General features: G+C 42.5%; 1 protein-coding gene across 1 annotated transcript in view; it reads right to left on the bottom strand.

Moving 5' to 3' along the window:
• Positions 1-1996: 1996 nt before the first annotated feature.
• The window catches only part of psmd13 (proteasome 26S subunit, non-ATPase 13), a 41981-nt gene continuing 23918 nt past the window's right edge, over positions 1997-20059 (bottom strand). The window contains exons 6-13 of the mRNA XM_028796142.2: positions 19859-19945; positions 16707-16878; positions 13907-13986; positions 8010-8135; positions 7826-7888; positions 7399-7479; positions 5652-5768; positions 1997-2673 (exon numbers count right to left, since the gene is read on the bottom strand). Of these exons, the coding sequence (XP_028651975.1) occupies positions 2578-2673; positions 5652-5768; positions 7399-7479; positions 7826-7888; positions 8010-8135; positions 13907-13986; positions 16707-16878; positions 19859-19945 (822 nt within the window). The 3' untranslated portion in view covers positions 1997-2577. The remainder of the gene's footprint in view (positions 2674-5651; positions 5769-7398; positions 7480-7825; positions 7889-8009; positions 8136-13906; positions 13987-16706; positions 16879-19858; positions 19946-20059) is intronic.

Genomic DNA, 20059 nt, shown 5'->3' with positions numbered 1-20059 from the left:
ATGCGTAATTAGCCATGTGCAGGTAAAAAAAAAAAAGACAAACCTTGAAGGGGCCTGACGCCCCCAACACAGGAGACTCCATTGAAGAATACTTCTAATAACGAAAGAATGGATTACTCTTTCCAAGAGGTTGGTGTCTTTTTGTTAGAAGATCAAGTGCAAATCATCAGCCCAGACAGTTTGGAGAGCCGCCACTTCATCCGTGACAGTCCCTCTGAATTTTCTGCACTTTAAAAGCCCTACGTAACATTTCCGACTTTCGACTGCGATTTCGGTATTTGCGCTGTTTTGATGACACCTGTGATCTTTCTTCTTTGATGTCACGGCTGGTCACCTTTTTGGCCGGTCGAGCCGCCAGACGTTTCCTTAGCCCTCGGTGACACTTTAAAGATGATTGCAGTCAACTCAGAGTTCAGACAGGCCTTCTCCACTCACTTCAATGCATGTCGCCAAGTCGACTACCTCTGTGATGTCACCGTGGAGTGGAGTTTGCTCATCAGTGTGGTGGAATGTACCTTCATGCAGCCTCCATGTGTGTCCTTAACAAGAACATGAGGTCACATTTTAAGGGGACTCCACACAAACAGCTCAGGCCTTGTAAACATTTGTCCACATGGACTTCTTCAGTCTCCTCCACCGGCCCGTGTGTCTTTTCTGTAATATGGAGGCCCGACTAGTGCGTTGTTATACCTGAAGTAAGCTCTACTTGTGCTTCGGCGCTCCTGAAGTTGGTGGTCCTTTAGCCTTTCCTTCTTAGTTGCTCTCCACTGCTGAGACCCCCGCTACACGTGGTGAAGCCTCACCTTTGCATTATATAATTTAGGCAGCAGCACTCCACACATCGTCCCGTTAGACTTCTGCACGGCGTTGTCTGCTTCAATCCCATCACCTCTTCAACTCCATTTGGCTTAACCCCTGCAGTCTTCGTCCTCAGCTGCTCTTCTCTGGATTTTCCTTTTGTGCTGCTTTGTCTTCTTTGGTAATCCGGAGACCAGAACCTCACACGGCCCTCCAGCGTGTTACACAGACGTGTACGGCGCACACCAAGGCGCTATATCAACTTACATCCATTTAGCATTCTCAACAACTTGTCATGTTAGCCCTTAACCTCCTTGACTCTTCCTCCCTGGACCGGCTCTGTCCGTTTTGTAATATGAAGGAGTCGACGGAACCATATACCGTAGCGGATGGCCATCCTAAGCACTTCTTTCCAGTAGCTGACCAGCCCACCATGAACTCATGAAGATGTGCGCTCTTCATCATGTAATCCTATCTTAGAGTAAAGTTTTCTTTCCAAGGACACAAGCTGCTCAAGAGGCTTCAGACGTATTGAACAATAAAGAGACGTCCTGAAGCCAGCGGCCAGTGAACATCACTACCCAGAATGCATCACTTTGGCCCCAGCGCTTGAATGGGGAAGTCAGAACTTCCCAGTCTGAAGTTTCAACTGAAACTTCTCAACCAAGTCAGGAGAGCCTCACCCACCCTGCACTCCAAATCCAAGATGGCTGCAGTGACGGCCATAGTGTTACTCTGTTCATCCGTCTGTGTCTCATCAGATCAGCGTCACACACAGCGCCATTCAACTCCTACCTGCGGCCACGTCATTTCCGTTTCGGCGTAACACGTCACCATCAATGGCACAAGAGCTCACCAGGCTAGGGAGCAAACTCACTTCAGCCACCACATTAAATAAAGAATTGGAGGTGGAAATTGAAATTTAAACTTTGATCTTTTCTTCTTCTTCAGCTACAGTGGGGCACATTTGCCCATCAGAGATTTGTATTCTAAAACAGCAGGCCCAACAACGGTCTTTCTGACCCATTTACTGGGCCGCAGTAAACTCAGATGTGACAACAGTTCTCCGCTCCAAGCTCTCAGTCCACCAGTAGATGGCGCTATACGGGCCATTAGAGTGGGTCAGTGACAACAGCTGGACCAAAGTGACAGAAGCGAGCCGATGTCTCACCAGGGCCAGATGAAGAAAACTGTCAGACACATGCAGGTCATTTATTGACTTTTGTTCTTACAAAACGCGACTCTCAAAAGGACCACCGGACGCACCCCACCCTCAAAACCAGCGAGGACGCCCAGTGACGCAGAGAGGGCAGTCTGCGCCTTTAGCTGAAACCCTAATTTCATTGAACTAAGGAGATATGGAGGGGCTTCACTTTTGAGGTCTCCTCTTTCTTCAGAGGATGAAGCTTTAAAATAATCCAAGACAGACGAATGAGCAGACTCTGAAAGACGGGGCCGTGAGACCACTCGAGTCCGTCCAGAGTTCAGCCATTACTCAGGTCTTCCTGATTTGTTAGTGACTGACCTGCAGGGCTGAACACCGACAGATGTGACCTCGCGCTCCGACGTGTGTATTACCTCAAAGCTGACAAAACAGGATAAAGGGAATAAAAAAAGAAAAAGAAAACGAGTACAATAAGAGCAGGCACGGCGAGGACGGTCACGGTGTACAAATACACTGCAGACGGCCGTCCCGTGTCGTGTCATGTGTTGTGACGCGTCATTTAGTTCCCCCTCTGCGTTACTCAATTTCAAAGGGCAGAAAAGAAAGCACAGCGTTTATGTCAGCACATCGTGAGCTTGGTGTTCCACAAGTACGGCCATGTTCTTCACATCTCCACACCACACCTCCAGACGGTCTTTCATTCCCTTAATCTGTAACCAAAAAAAATAAAAACAAAAAGTCAAACCTGTCAAATAATCAAAATGCCACCCACTGACATGCCAAGTGTTCAATTCAAGTGCTGCCCGCTTTGGATTTACCAAGGAGGAGCACAGACACGGCATTTCTGAATATTAACAAGTGACAGCCTAGCAAATCAAATCTACAAACACATCTGACACCAACATTTTCAGAGGGAGGTTAAGGTGTGGAGGCAAAACCAGGCCAACTTGGTGCCAGTCCCAAGCCGAGATAAAGAAAGGGGGCCAGGGGTCATGATGGGCACTTCAATGATGGAGTCAATCCAGAGAGCCCTCACATTCAACACTTCATGTTGGTTTATTTCACTTTTCAAGCCCACCGAGTTAACCGCTTGCACAAGGCAGCAAACGGCACCAGGGGATGTGAAACAGGGGTCAAAGGTCAGGCCTCACCACCACCCCCATGTGACTTTAGTGAGCCTTCAGGCGTCCCATTTTAGAAAAGTGCAAGAAACCAAACTGTTGGTAAAGTCACCAGTTAAATGAAGTGGAACGACACTGAATACGAGTTGAGAAGTAACTTCAGACTGCTGACAACCCGCAGCTGGGGGTCTGGTGTTACACTGCGTTCACAGCCCCCACTGCTGTTTTCATATTTCATTGCCTCAATTTTTGTAAAGATACATTTTCTATAAAAATGCATGCATCACACCAGATGAAAAGAAACACAAGTTCAAAATGGTCTTCCTTTGTTAATCTAAAGCTCACCAGGCTGAGTCAGTGCCATGTAATACCTGAGCGACTCCACAGGTTTGTCGGTGGTCTCCACCTGGTGCTAACAAACTGGCAAAGACTGTGACGAGACTGAAGTGGAAGTGCGTGGTCCAAATGTGCCAGGCAGGCGACACCATCATGTTGGAGGTGAAGGCTGCGCCACACAGGCAGATCCTGAAGGTAAACCTGAAGAACGTGGATGTCGTTGAGTGGCCCAGTCACAGTCCCCACACCTCAACCCCACTGAATGTCTGTAGCAGGACCTCAAAAGTGTTGTGCACTGCTGATCCCTAACTAAACTGGTGCAGCCTGAATAATTCTGTACAGTGGAGTGGGCACGACTGGCAAACTGAATAGAGAAACCTTTTCAAAAAGAGGAGCTCAACAAAAACCGAATGCCAGGGAAGGCTACCGACATACTGGTGACATTTTAGTAAATAAAGGTTTACCTTTTCAAGGCACTGTATATCTTTAGGCTAACCTGAACAAAATTAAATCCAGCTTGGCCCTTTGGCGACAGTAAAATGAAGCTTTTAGCCACACTGCTATGTTCTATATGGCTACAATAGGCAAAGCACAACGACGCCTCCATTTTCTCAGGAAGCTAAGGAGAGCTGACCTCCCCCAGAAGCTGCTGGTTCATTTCTATCGATGCACTACAGAGAGCATTTTAACTAACTGCACGATGGCCTGCAGGTACAACAGCTGCACCACGGCTGCTAAAGAAGCCCTGCAGCAGGTCGTAAAAACAGCAGAGGCCATTATTGGGACTGAACTGCCATCACTCGAAGTCTCATATAAGACTCGCTGTGTGAGAAGGGCCAGAAACATTGTCGAAGGACAAAACTCACCCTGGACATTCTTTGTTAGAGCTCCTCCCGTCAGGCAGACGCTTTACGTCAATCCGTGTACACACAAACAGACTAAAAAAGAGCTTTTTCCCATCTGCCATAAACTTTCTGAACTCTGAATCTCCTCAGTCTGAGACCATTTTTAATTGAACATGTGCAATAAACTATATTGGTAATGTGCAATATACTAATGTAATACAATATACTGTAGAATATGTAATGTACTATTCATTAACAGGTGCAATAACAATTTATGCTGCTGTACTAGGAGCAATAATAATAATTTGCTCTGGTTACTTGATCACTTAACACACTTATTAACACTGTATATGACACATTTGGAATTATTTGACTTTTCTTTAAATGTACCTCGGGGCTGTCACAAAAAGTAATTTCGTTGTGTTACACAATGACAATAAAGTGCTTGAACTTGAACTTTTCATGTCCGTCCATAGTTTGTCTTCACATTGGCTATCAAAGTATCTTCTAAAAACACATATGATGTACTGTAGCTGTTTGCCAGCGCTAGGCATGTGTGTACTGGTGCAAATGGGCAGAGGGAGTATCGTCCTTGAAGGTTTAGGGTTACGCCTCTGGCTGCAGGATTTATCACAAAACGCTAGCAACCAGTAAATTTGCCTTTTTTTGCAGGTATGCAGCCTTCAAACGGAGGGAAATGCAATTTAGATGAAAACAGATAAGCAGCACGACAAGCGCCATGGAAGGCAACTCATCTGTGTCGGCCATGTTGTAATATGGTTTTCTTTTCTGAAGGTTGACCAATCAGGGAATTAGACATTATGATGAGCAGGATCCAATTGGGGGAGAGTCACATGATAAACACGAACCAATCAGAGCACAATTGCAGTCTGGGTTTTCAAGCTCTTAGGATTTGACTCATGTCACTCTGCAACACTGAGCTGGTATCTTCAGAGCATTTTCAAAAGTAACCGGGTTTTGGGTTTGAAGCACTAGGGCAGTGCAGACAAAAGGCGAAAACTGAGTGATGTCTACATTTTTAAACAAAAACACAGTAGTGTGGATGTAGCCTGCCAACTCAGCTATTTTAAATGAGTTCTACGAGACAAGAAGACAGTTCAGTCACCTACGTTCTTTCCCCAAGTTTCATGGCTACCAGGTATAGTGCAGAGATGCTTGCTATGAAAGGAATCTTAGGCTTTCTTCTTTTTCTAAACATTTGATTAGCTTCGAGCTTTATCAACGCCAAGCAAATGAAACTCAAAAGCGACCTCTGTTTACTTGTGACTGAGCAACGCTTCCCCATTTCAGTGGAATGATTCACCTTTTCCAGTCAGTACAAGCAGGTAAAACGCATGCTTTTCAGGCCTAATGAATTCTACACACCTGCTGCAAATCCAGCACCCGAGGCTGTACCCAGGTCATGTGAACCCTCTGATCCACCTCGTCAATGTTGCCTTTGATTAGACCCACTGATAACGCCTTCATCACCAGCAGCTCCACCTATGAGAACAAAGCACCAAACAAGCTTTAGCAGTCATGTCTAAGATGGCCAAGGTGTTCATTTCATTTTCATCATAATTAAAAAAAACGAAACATCTCAGCCTATCAAAAAATAAATTCATTTTCAATTCAATAAATGATAAACAGACACCTGGAGGAACACACCAGAGTACAAAACGTATTGCCAGCTATCAGTACACAGAGAAAAGCTTTTGGGCAGAGCAGTCAACCACCAGGACAGTATGTCATTTTACGATGTCCAGAATCCCACATCCCATTTAAAGTTATTTTTTTATTTTTGTATTTGTACATATTTGAAAGTGCGCTAGACTTGCACTGATCTGTATTATATATCATGACTGGTAGGGGCACAGAGACCTTTAACGTATTCACTCTCGCCATTCGGAGGGGTACAGGGTTACTTATGATGAACAGCAGCCCACTAGTCAAGCCAGAGGTATTGTTTCAAGAGGACATTCCAGTTTCGAGAAAAAGTCTGAATAGTGAGTGACCCAGTGAAACCAATGTCTCCCTGTCCTGCCAACACTAGTGACCATGTTACTCAGTAGTTACGAGAGCTTAAAGTCAACTTGGGAACCAAACTGGAGAGCCCATTACTAGGCGAATACTAGCTAATCAAAGCAGCAGTGCAAGGCAAGGAAAGAACGGAGATCTCCAGCCCACCGCATGTCCTGACTCTTCAAAGGTCAATGGAATTGTTAGGACAGACATTAAAGAACGACCTGTGTTCAGGGGAGATGGAGATGACAAGTACACAGTTCAAGAGCAGATACACGTTTAATACCAATGGCATATCAAGATCTCCTTTTGTGACTAATGCTATCCCCTGAAGATGGACTACATTACCCTTCTTGTCGCCTGTTAAAATTTTACATGTCAGAATTGTTCAACCAATTTTTAATACAACTAATCTTGTTCCATTGCACAGTCCATCACTCAGATATAAATCACGCAATGACATTACGATTCATCCTTCTTTCAACAGTAATTCTTCCTCCGGCCGGCCAGATGGTGTTAACGCTTGTAGATATTCTATGGGATATTGTAAGTTGTTGTTTTCATCTTCCACACCATCACCACCAACTGCTTCAGCATAGTCTATTGATGCGCATTTAACCAATTTGCCGTGTAACCAATCGACAATTTTTGAGTTAATTTGTTTGACTTCATCGTTTCTCACTGCCATATTTAGATGAATAGTTTGAAAATAGTTGTAAGTAGGGTGGGACTTGAAACAATCTCATGGTAAAAGTCCGACTCTTCCCAAGATTTTTTAATTATATATCTCAGGCTAGAAAGCGTACACAAATACATTATACCGGTGCAACAGTCACAGGTTTTAATGATGTTTGGCCACACCGCACACTCCCTATTATGGTTTCTGCCTACACAGAAGTGTAAAGGTCTACAGAATGGCTTTCATAAGGGAGCCCCCCATCCTGTTCTACTTCAACTAAACCTGCTCACGCATAAGGAAACCTGGCCCTTCAGGGGTAAGACAGCAGGAGTAACTGTCATTTGTTAAACAGATTTACAAACAAATGAATCTCTGAATAATAAGAGTGCCATTTACTGTACACACAGACAGACATCGAGTGACAGCACTTACCTCATTTACTGGAATATTGGCATGTGAAGAAATTTCTTGAAATGTCAATTGTCTATGGTTTGATGGACGGGTAAAGGTCATCTATAAAAAAATAAAATAAAAGGTAAAACTACTGTGTTCAAGGGGCTATGGACCATTTTGTTAAAGAGGTCATTTAAATTTTTTTAATAGTAATTGCCTCAGGAAAATGCTATAGATAAACTCCAAGGTCTGGTTTAGAAGCACTGAGTTAGCTGTAGTAAAGGAGAATTCAAAAATGTAATAGCAGCAAATGTCCTCGAGCCCCCCAATAGGCTGAGAGGGTCATTGTTGAATTGTGTACAGCGTACAGTGCTAATCAACATGTAACACGTTACCACCACCATTAGTGAGGTCTACCTGACCTCAAAGCTAAAGTACATTTGAAAAATGATTCAATGACACTTGCCTCCATTAGACAGAGAAGCTGAATCTTTTGCATTAGTCTTGATTCTTGAGCTGCAAGGTCAGGCTAGAAAGAATACAGCAGAAAAGACTGAGAAATTAAACATTAAATAGAAAACTACAAATTAAAAAAAAATGTTATAAATCAAACACTTTGGTTCAATGCAGCGGGTAAAGTCCATTCTCACCTGTTGACCCCACGCAGTCTTGAATGACATGAACTTCTCCACATTTCCACTGTTGAAGGCGTACAGCGTGTCGATGAGCCACTGCTTATCGGTATTCCTCAGAGACTCTAAAACTGGATGCATTAACTGCAAAGCAACATTTGAAAGGCACAATAAGGAGAATCCAAACCACCTCCAGTCAGTTCAGTAGCATAACAGAAGCAATATTTGAAGTTCTCAAATGTATTTTGCATGGGCACCAATGTATTAGAAAGGCGCTTGAGTACGCAAGTCGAAGATTGTTTAAACTAGGAAATGGAGGGGCAGGGAGTTTAGGACAGGCCATGTTTAGAGTGGGCATCAAACTAAAAGAAGTGGCAGCTCAGGGTGAAGTTTCAGATGGCTCAGACACCGGAAGCAGAGGGTCATGGTGTGAGGAACCTCATCAGAATTGGCCGATGTTATGAGTGGTGTCCAGCAGGGGTCGGTGCTGGGGTGCCGATTATATATATATATATATATACAGTGGTACCTCGGTATACGTCCTAATCTGTTCCAGATCCTTTGACTTATACCAAACAGGACGTATACCAAACAAATTTTTCCCATATGAAATAAAAGGAAAATGATTAATCCGTTCTCATGAAAAAAAAATCCTATTGTTATTGGCATATTATACATTGATGGAGTTGTATAAAATAATGTAAACACTGCTTAATACATAAATAATTTAACCTCACTTTACTTTTTAATAACGTCTTTGTTTTTCACAAATCGTAGATACGGTCATTCTCGGCATACAGTATGCAGCAGCCATGTCCTGGATACGCATGCCACCTTCATACTTTTCAACAATCAATTCAAATTTACGCGGAAAAAACACAAAATCACGTGAAAATTAACAGAGTTATAGCGCGGGTTGTTCACTGAATGCTAGCAACTGGCATACTGACACTCATGGGCAACGTAGGGTAGCACGCGGTGTGACGATGCAGGTCCGCTCCACGCTCCCATACGTCCTTACGGGGAGTCCTGAACCTGACAGTGTTGGTAATGTCACCGAGATGAGCTGACAAATGACGACAATTCTTAAATGAAGCCAGGGGATAGTGCAAGAATGCCAAGTGCTTTTATTTAAAACAAAAATCAGTGTCCAAACAAAAAAGTGTAGTGCATCTAGTTTCAATAAATAATTAATAAATATCCATAAAAACAAGTGTTCTGTAGGGATAAAAACAATAAAATCCGATGAAATCTGAGGTTAAAAATGCAGTCTCACTCTTCCCGATCACAGCCCCCCTGTGCAGGTGCGACTCGCTCCAACTACCTCATTAACTTCCCCGCGGTTGTGAAATCGCGCCCACGGCGAACGACACGGCTATACGGGTTAAAACCTGGCCCTTTTTCTGAAGCCACGGACCCGCTATACCACACACGGTGTTCTAGCACGCTAGTCGTATTCCAAACAAAGGTCGTATACCAAGCAAAATTTTTCGCATCCAAACAGGACGTATAGTAAGTTGGACGTATTCCAAAGCAGACGTATACCGAGGAACCACTGTATATCATTTCATTTATTTTATATATGCAGCAAGCTGGTTAAGTTTGCAGATGATACAAAAATAGGGGGATTGGGAGATAATTTGGATTCTGTCAAATCATCACAGAAGGACTTGGACAGCAGACAGGCTTGGGCAGATTTGTGGAAGATCAAAATTAACGTCAGTATATGTAAAGAATTACACATAGGAAGTAAAAATGTGAGGTCTGAGTACACGCCGGGGGGTCTGAAAATCGAGAGTCTACCTTATGAGAAGGATATTGGAGTTGTAGTGGACTCTAAGCTATCGACTGGCACACAGTGTTCAGAAGCCATTAAGAAGGCTAACAGACTGTCAGGTTATATAGCGCCTTGATGTGTGGAGTACAAGTCACAGGAGGTTCTGCTCAAGCTTTATAAAACACACTGGTGAGGCCTCATCTGGAGTCCTGGGTGCAGTTTGGGTCTCCAGATTACAAAAAGGACACAGCAGCACAAGAAAACGTCCAGGGAAGGGCAACTAGGCTGAGTCAGGGCTACAGGGGATGAGTTAGAAGATAAGATTACAAGAGTGTTTAAAATGATGAAGGGTTTAGTCCAGTGGATCGAGACGGTGACTTTAAAATGAGTTCATCAAGAACGCGGGGATGCAGTTGGAAACTTGTTAAGGGTGAATTTTGCACAAACATTAGGAAGTTTTTCTTTACACAGAGAACCACAGACACTTTGAATAAGCGACCAAGTAGTGTGGTAGACAGTAGGACTTTAGGGACTGTTAGAAGAATTAAGTGGATAGGACTGTAAATAAAAGGTGTCATTTTGCTTGGCTTTTCTCTACGTGGATAGGACTGGCAAGCTTTGTTGGGCTGAATGGTGGCCTGTTCGTGTCTAGAGAGTTCTAGTGTACTAATGTATACATCACAAAAAACTGAATCAAAACAGCAACTAAAATAATGCATTTAAATTAAAGCATATATTTTATGGAAAGGGCTATTACAATGATGTGAAGGAAGCACAGGTGCCGTCACAGTGGCCAGTGTCAAACGATACCGAAGAGACTAGATTTAAACTTTATGCAACACAATCATAGGCAGACTTCAAACATATCTTTTTTGGAAATTCCTTGAATAAACAGCTGAATGGAGCAAAGTCCAGAGATAATCCTTAATGAGAACCTGCTCGAGCACTCTGGACCTCAGACAACACAGGAGTGGCTCTGTGAATGTCCCCGAGTGGCCCAGCCAAAGCCTGGACTCCAACCCAAGTGCACATTTCTGGAGAGACCTGAAGATAGTCGCGATAGTCGCCCACCAACAGTCTCCATCTAACCTAATAGAGCCGGAGAGGACCTCAACACTGGAGTGGCTGCCAAAGGGGTCTCAACTGAGTAAAGCCTCTGCACACTCGTCTCGGTGGGGTATTTCAGTTGTTTACTTTTTAGAAAAAATCTGGAAAAGTTTCTAAAATCCCGTTTTTGCTTGGTCATTCTAGGGTATCAAGTGTTGTCTGACGTTAAGAAATAAAATAAATTCAGCTGATTTTAGCACAAGGGTGCAACATAAAATATGAATACTTTCTGAAGGCACCGTGTATATTGTATTATACACTGCAATGTATGTTAAGCACGAAGGCTCCACTTTTAAGCAACTTAAATCTTTCCATTTTATCTCATCATATTTCTCATGTTGACGTCTTTGCCATGATTACTGGGAAGGGATATGTAACGCTCAAGTATGAGCTGCACTTCTGACAGATGACATGAGCCCCACTAATGGTCAAAACAAGACTCTCTGTTTAACGGACAGAACAGTGCGAGGATAAACATCCCAGAAAAGTGTTTTTAATGCAGCACAGACGCCAAAACTTTATTTGAACTTCAAGTGAAAACGAGTCACAATCGGTCTGAAAATGTATCATTCAAAATGTTTTAGGCATACTGTTTAAGAACAGGAGAGTGTCGCAGCAATGACCTTCTCAGCTTGCCTCTAGTGGTTTCCACAAATTAGATCTGATAATCGACTACTGTAAAATCGAAACTTGGTAGAAATAGCCAGTTCAAGGTCACAGAGGCAGCCACTTTGTTTACTGAGCTTTCTGTTAAGGTTGCCCACCACATTGTGACAGCAGCAGCGGCACAGATTTTACCTGCCAGTCTTCATCAATGTAATGACAGGTTATTAAATTAATTGTCAACTGTTTGTGAGATCCAAAGGTTAGTTTTAAAGCAAGCTTTGACTCTGATTAGCTGAATTTTCAACTCTTGCGTTATCCCGATAAACTGAATTGCCATACTTAATGATCTACTGAGAGTATTTGCCATCTATAATTGTTCACCACCTCTGTGCGATTTCTTCTGATCACTGGTCAGCAGTTCTCCGCTTGTGATGCTCTCCAATCTCACAGGCCACAAGCCTGCTTCGTATGTGGTAAGGCACCATAGGCGAGCTGCTGTTGTAATTCAGCCCACTCTGTCCATGTTTTGCTCAAAGGGTTTCCAGTTCATGTAGCATGTCTGATTTTCCCTGAAGGCATCTGTCCTGCTTCTAAATGCAAAATGACCCGACGTGTTGTGTAATACAATCAACACCGCGTCTCTACTCTACATAAACAGCACATCTTAAAATAAAGCAGCATCAGGCGCTGCAATGCAGCAAAGCAAATCAATTTTACAATACTAATTTAAATTGATTTTATGATTAATAAGACTGATTCATTAAAGTACAATAATTAACAATGGTTATTCATTGACAACACTAATTTCAAATCAATAGTCTTATTCTGCCAGCTAATTCTCTAGCACTGTTCAAACAAAAGAGTCTTGTCATACTTATGCACATGGAAGGAGCCCTTAAAATGCCAAGGGGTGCCCAATCTTGCCAGTCTTTTACTGCAGTAAGACAATGTGGTGAAGCGGGTGCACAGCTCAAGTCAACTGGGCCACTTTTTAAATAAATAATGGCCGCACTCGCGGCTTAGCAAGGGGGCGTGGTATGTGCGGCCAAGCGGGTACTGGGTGATTCGTGATGCAGACGGTCCTCGCTTAAGTGCACAGGTGAGGAGTCGTCCACATCCGTCATTGGTGCTGGGAGCTGCTAATTGCCACATCTGATCTACGTCCCCATAATAAATAGAAGAGCGAGGCGGCTAGGGGGAAAAAAAAAAGAAGAAAAGACGTACGGATGTTAGAAGTCGAAGAAGGCAGGAAGCAGCGAGGAGAAGGCCGTTGCAGGAGAGCAAGCAAGCGCAGGCTCAGGGGCAGCTGAGCAGTGAGCCTGGGTGTTTCCGGGAGAAATTGCTAGTGGTCACTCTCCCACTGAGTGTTAGTGAGGAGCGGGAGTGACCGGAAGGAGGATAGCTCGCCGCATAAGGCCGAGAAGGCAGTGGGAGTCAGGACTTGGGACGTCAAAGCCTCAGCGTGAGCGCCGTCAAAGTTTGGTGAAGCCTACTGGAGCCAGGGATCGGTGAGGCGAATGGACAAGCAGAAGGCGGCAGAGAGAAGGTCAGCCGCAAGTAGGGTGGCTCCCCAGGTGCATAGCCTGGACAGGAGAAGCAGGAGCATCACCAGTCGCAGAAAGGCACCGGGCTGATTTGGTTAAAGGTTTCCAGCCATTGTTTTAACCTCATTTTTTAATTTTTTTTTCTAATGGATTTTAACCTCCACTTTTCACCAGTTCATTTGTTTTATTGGATTATTTATTTAAAGATTTTTGAGACATTGCACTTGTTTATTTGAACACTGTTTTGTTTGCTGGTTTTAATAAAAGCACTTGGCACTTTTGCACCATCCCCTTGCTTTGTTGTGCCTCACTGTCTAGCTCATTGGTGACATTACTGATGGTGTTGGGGTCAATGGCTCCTAGAAGCAAGATGGGAGCATAGTCACACAGAATGACATCCTAATGAGCTAAATGGAAGAATTAGAAATTCCAGAAATTTCACGACAGCACGATCAAGGTTGTGGCGACTCAGTCAGCGTCTTTATAGGATTATGCAGGATCATTATTGTCACATATACAGTAGAGTTTGTCCTGCTGTGTGCTAATCAGCATGTCACCACTCTCTGGTGGCAGAATCTGCAGCTGACTTTTATAAAGTTCAGCACATGAGATGTTTTACAATTTGACACTTCTCCTGTCTTATATAGTCATACACTCATCATATGAACCCGAGTGTGCCACGACCGAGTCAACCGGGGAGCAGATCCTATGCCAGTAGCACCCCTGCACAGGGCACACTCACTCTCACTGGGCCATTTTACAGTTGCCAATAAACTTATTTGTAAGGTCTTTGGAATATAAAAAGAGAATTTCAACAGTTTGAAGAAGTAGCAAATTCAAATGTCTCAAGGTTAAAAGCAAAATAAAGAAACTCAACTTACAAGTTCTCCAAAATTGTAAACGCCTTCTCCTAGAAGCCCGGCCAGGCCCAGAGTGAAGGCTCTTTCCTGTTGTTCCGCTTCTGAAAATGAAATGTGTAAATACAAGTCACACACACATACTCCAAGCCATCCAACACTTAACTGTGTTGCTCTTCAAATCAAAGCAGCCTTCACTTTGTATAATAGAAGAGAGAGAGGAGCACTGGACTCACTGTATGTATGAGGATGATGATGATGATGATGTACTTTATTAATATGCTATCCAGCCGAGGCACATCTTTGGCATGGATTAAAAGAGACGCTCATTGAATGAGATCTGAATTTTTTGTTTCGTCTTTTAATTAAAACGGACCCTCCTGGTCACGGTGTGGACCGTAAGTGAATTTCTCCACATAAACACAAGGTTAACATTTTATTTTTAATGGCCATCACTACAACATACGTGGGGTAGCAGATACTAATTTATTTTTGGGTGGAGAATTCCTTTAATAAAAAATGAACAGCTAACATTGTGGTCTGGAGTTGAATTATAAAAGTACCACTTTACCATAAAACACAGGCCTCTACATGCCTGGTTATGCGGGCGATTTGTGTAAACGTGAAATTAAAAAAGGGAGAAAAAACAAAAATCATTAGAATTGGGCAAAAAAAGTGACCAGTGTCAGCTCTAAAAAACCAATTTAAGTGTCTCAAAAATTATTAAAAAAGGAAAACGGAGAAAGTGACAGACGAGGCCAAGACGAGGAGCGGCACACGTAAGGCTAATCCACAGACCACCACAACAGAACAAGGGGCAAAGAAGCACAACGGGGAGTTCAAAAGCTGTACACGCTAGAGGAGCGAGTCTGTGCTGCGTATTCAGGAGGATGACACCACACTCACTACAAACGGCAGAGCTTTCAAAAGTCATCTTTATCTTCATATTCAGAATAATACACTACCGTGGCTGTCCGGGATTTCAAATCATCTGTCCCTCGCAAACCGTTTGACCTGAAACTTTTTCCACATATACTACATGACGTCTACTATCCACTTTCAGGGTGAGGATTGGCCTCCAAGGTTATTCCTCTTTATTTTTATTATAGAATCAACTCTCAGCAGTGCCAGCAGGGCAGCCATGTGGCACATGTGTACAGGCGCTGTTCTCATTCCCTACCACCTTTGCCGTCACTTCCCCTACCTCTTCATATCTTAAAATCATTCCTGAGGCAGATTGAACACAACGCAAATTAAAGACAATGCAACACAAACACTGACTTAATCAATTTTAACACAAAAAGATGCCAACGAAAGAAGCGAAGAAACAGGCCGCTGGGTGGAGACAAGAAGAGCGAGTGTATCAACCTCTGAGCAAACGACTGCTAAACGTACAGAAAAAGAAAAGTCAAGTGTATTCACTGCACGTTATCGTTATAGCAGTGCATGCGCCGCTACTGGTTTCTGAATAATTCTGAATTGACAAATTTTTTTTTGAACCGGAGTCAGAAATCAGAATAATCTAAGAGCCACACAAGCATTAAACTGCCAAAACAACGGCATAATCAGCATATGAAAAAGAATAAAGAACAAATATAAAACCTGAGAACTTGTCACAGCACTCTGCGCTATATAAAGTCTGCTAAATATAAAACCACAACCTGCAATTACAACAAATTAGTAAATCCGGCAAAGATAAAATGCACCCAAACAGTTAGGAATGTGTACATTGGTGGGGACACAGCTCTGTGCAACTCTCCACAGCATTTCTTTTACATTCTTGAAATTTTAAATTGCTTAAGATTTTCATCCCTCCAACCTGAAGGAAATGTCGACACTTGCTCCAGTACGTCTCCCCATTTTATTTCCACATGCACTACTGGCGATAGACACGCAAGTCCAAAATGGCGCACACATAATAAGTAGCTGCTACTTCAAGTCTGTGTTGGGAGTTTTACCATCTAAATTAAGTAAAGACAAAAGCAGTCCAATCTAAAGGAGACTAGCAGAAGGGATTAAGGAAAATGTTTTGCCGGGCCACTGCACAGCTTGGAATAAGGCTGATGGATTCTCCGTCAGAGTACAAGCTGGTCCTGCTGTCTGCCACGTCTTTCAAACATCAAGTGATCAGGCCTGCTCTGTAGATTTAAAAGTATTTAGTGAAGATGAACCAGAAGCCAAACTGTGGGGAAAGCAAACGTGAAGGCCTGTGCCGTGACCCGTCTCACATTATAGCAGAGCACCAGACTTCAACCTTGGACACCTTGAGAAACACGACAAATCAGATTTTCTGGGGTTTATATTTCTCCAGGATGCTTCTTTCTTTCTATCTATCTAATTATATAGTGCCTTTCATCTATCTATCTATCTATCCACCACTGTCAAGAAATGATCATAAATGACATATGTCAAGGTAAAAATCCATGCATGAAGCAAAATTACAGTGGGCTTTCATTTCTGAACATACAATGATATGCTCAGGTCAATACCAGCAATCATTTGCACATTCAGCAACTAAGAGAGTTTAATTGTGAAGATAAATTGACTGACAAGGCCAGAAATCAAAGAATGAAATCTGCATGTTGTATATACAGTAAGGCTAGGGGTTTTCCTGCAACTTATTCTCAATTTATGCCATGTTCTTCTTTAACGCAAAAATCAATTATTTTTTTCATCAAGAAAAAATAAAGCTGACCCTGCAAACTGATGCAAGGCCACATATGTAACAGGAGAAAAGCAGAACTTTTATTCAGTGCCAAACCCTTAACTGAAAATTCAGATCAGGCTGCAAAGCAAACTGAAATCCTCTTCATAAAATTCCTACCTGGCAGTTCTCGGACATCCACACAGCCCAAATAGCGCAAGGCATCTTTGTAATACGCAGCGTGATTTCCAATAAATCGGTAGTACTTGCTGGAGAGGTCATAGAATCGACCGTGCACTGAAGTCACTCCAGGTAGGTTATTTAACATCTCCTCGACATCTTCTACCAATTTCTAGGCATTAAATCATAAAAAAATATATGTTTATGATACTCAATGAACCTTATGAAACAGATGATACATTAAAATATTCATTTTCAATCTACAAATCTAAACTGCAATTCACTGACCCTTCCCTCCCAGGCGTTCCTACTTGGTCAAATGAACTCTCATCAGGACAGCTCACATTATGCTGGACTATTAAATATTAAAAATAATTCAAAGAATTCTAACTATCAGTATACACAGCTCTGGCCAGAGTGACACGAAGTGGAATTCCTTTTCATGAACTTCCAAACAGCCTTCAAGAGCGTGCACTGGCCAGCCTTGTGGAGTGTGCTCAAGGTAGGACATATTCCAGCAACTGTCACTCAGCCACCTACTTGAATAACTGTACGCGACTTCAGCAAGTGTATGTGTGTGTGTGTGTGTGTGTGTGTCCAAAGTGAGCAATATGATGCATTTCTCTCAAAACGGGCATCGGTCAACACGGTCTCACCACTGCTCTTCGATAATATGGTCAATGCAGTAGTGTAAAGGGCATTTCATGGAGGTGAGTGAGGAGTACAGGATATGACAACCACATGTAAGTTTTCTTAGCAATTGACAACGCGGCGGCCACAGAAATGTTCTACAATGTAGTGGAGGCTGCCAGGCTTAACATTTAACATAGAGAAATCAAAACTGCTAACGGCTACTGGCAGGTCATCTGCAGTTTATCTCAATGGAGAGCAGGCCCGTGAATTTAAGAAACTTACGCACAAGGCACACTGCCAGATTTCAAATAAACACACAAGTCAACCAAAGCAGTAATGGCATTTGTACAAACACAGGGGTGTCTACTTTCAAGTAAATCATAGGTTTCTGTGTTTGTGATTTGCACACATACTGTATATACAGTGGTGTGAAAAACTATTTGTTCCTTCCTGATTTCTTATTCTTTTGCATGTTTGTCACACAAAATGTTTCTGATCATCAAACACATTTAACCATTAGTCAAATATAACACAAGTAAACACAAAATGCAGTTTGTAAATGGTGGTTTTTATTATTTAGGGAAAAAAAAAAATCCAAACCTACATGGCCCTGTGTGAAAAAGTAATTGCCCCCTGAACCTAATAACTGGTTGGGCCACCCTTAGCAGCAATAACTGCAATCAAGCGTTTGCGATAACTTGCAATGAGTCTTTTACAGCGCTCTGGAGGAATTTTGGCCCACTCATCTTGCAAAATTGTTGTAATTCAGCTTTATTTGAGGGTTTTCTAGCATGAACCGCCTTTTTAAGGTCATGCCATAGCATCTCAATTGGATTCAGGTCAGGACTTTGACTAGGCCACTCCAAAGTCTTCATTTTGTTTTTCTTCAGCCATTCAGAGGTGGATTTGCTGGTGTGTTTTGGGTCATTGTCCTGTTGCAGCACCCAAGATCGCTTCAGCTTGAGTTGACGAACAGATGGCCGGACATTCTCCTTCAGGATTTTTTGGTAGACAGTAGAATTCATGGTTCCATCTATCACAGCAAGCCTTCCAGGTCCTGAAGCAGCAAAACAAACCCAGACCATCACACTACCACCACCATATTTTACTGTTGGTATGATGTTCTTTTTCTGAAATGCTGTGTTCCTTTTACGCCAGATGTAACAGGACATTTGCCTTCCAAAAAGTTCAACTTTTGACTCATCAGTCCACAAGGTATTTTCCCAAAAGTCTTGGCAATCATTGAGATGTTTCTTAGCAAAATTGAGACGAGCCCTAATGTTCGTTTTGCTTAACAGTGGTTTGCGTCTTGGAAATCTGCCATGCAGGCCGTTTTTGCCCAGTCTCTTTCTTATGGTGGAGTCGTGAACACTGACCTTAATTGAGGCAAGTGAGGCCTGCAGTTCTTTTCCGTTGTCCTGGGGTCTTTTGTGACCTCTCGGATGAGTCGTCTCTGCGCTCTTGGGGTAATTTTGGTCGGCCGGCCACTCCTGGCAAGGTTCACCACTGTTCCATGTTTTTGCCATTTGTGGATAATGGCTCTCACTGTGGTTCGCTGGAGTCCCAAAGCTTTAGAAATGGCTTTATAACCTTTACCAGACTGATAGATCTCAATTACTTCTGTTCTCATTTGTTCCTGAATTTCTTTGGATCTTGGCATGATGTCTAGCTTTTGAGGTGCTTTTGGTCTACTTCTCTGTGTCAGGCAGCTCCTATTTAAGTGATTTCTTGATTGAAACAGGTGTGGCAGTAATCAGGCCTGGGGGTGGCTACGGAAATTGAACTCAGGTGTGATACACCACAGTTAGGTTATTTTTTAACAAGGGGGCAATTACTTTTTCACACAGGGCCATGTAGGTTTGGATTTTTTTTCTCCCTAAATAATAAAAACCATCATTTAAAAACTGCATTTTGTGTTTACTTGTGTTATATTTGACTAATGGTTAAATGTGTTTGATGATCAGAAACATTTTGTGTGACAAACATGCAAAAGAATAAGAAATCAGGAAGGGGGCAAATAGTTTTTCACACCACTGTATTACGAGGCGAGCAGCGCCTCACCACTGCGTGAATCGTTTTTTAGTCAAAGATCCCGTATGTGTCGAGCAGTAAGTTGTGCTCTGGTGTCCTTTCTGCATGCACTTTAAACATGCGAGCCCAGGAGCTGTTATGGGGTTTCTTTCCTTTTACATAATACTTTGATTGACCAGGAATTTTTACAAGTTATATTTAAAAAAAAAAAAAAAAAAAAAAAAAATCACAAAAAACAAACACAACTGAAAAAAACTATTTCATAACTAATGTAAAAGAAAGCAATGTGTAGGTTGGCAAGAAGTCAACTACCAATGCTGAACCAGATGTGACTAAATTACTCTTGATATTTAATTAAATTCTGAAAAGTGTGTGATGTACGGAAAACATCATAAACATGTTAAAAGAACAGCTACACTCAGCTGTCATGTATAATTTTTGTAAAGGTAATGAATGCAGCATAAAGCTTCAACCACTTCACCGAGTACCTTAGTTGCAGGCAAGTCATTAATTTGTAACTTCAGACTGCCAATGGACGTCTTACAGAGGATTATTGCTTCCTCACTGCTCTTGACCTGGAAAAGAAATTAAATGAAAGACCCAGTAAAACAACTAAAGACTGCTCATTTAGTGTTCATTAACTGAAGAATTCATTTGTATCTTGTAATTTAAAGCAAGTGTGTTTCAGA

The sequence above is a fragment of the Erpetoichthys calabaricus genome, chromosome 2 (assembly GCF_900747795.2).
Source record: "Erpetoichthys calabaricus chromosome 2, fErpCal1.3, whole genome shotgun sequence".
NCBI classification, from domain to species: Eukaryota; Metazoa; Chordata; class Cladistia; order Polypteriformes; family Polypteridae; genus Erpetoichthys; species Erpetoichthys calabaricus.
The sequence above is the reverse complement of the archived record's forward strand: the minus strand, read 5'-3'. Positions and strand labels throughout refer to the sequence as shown.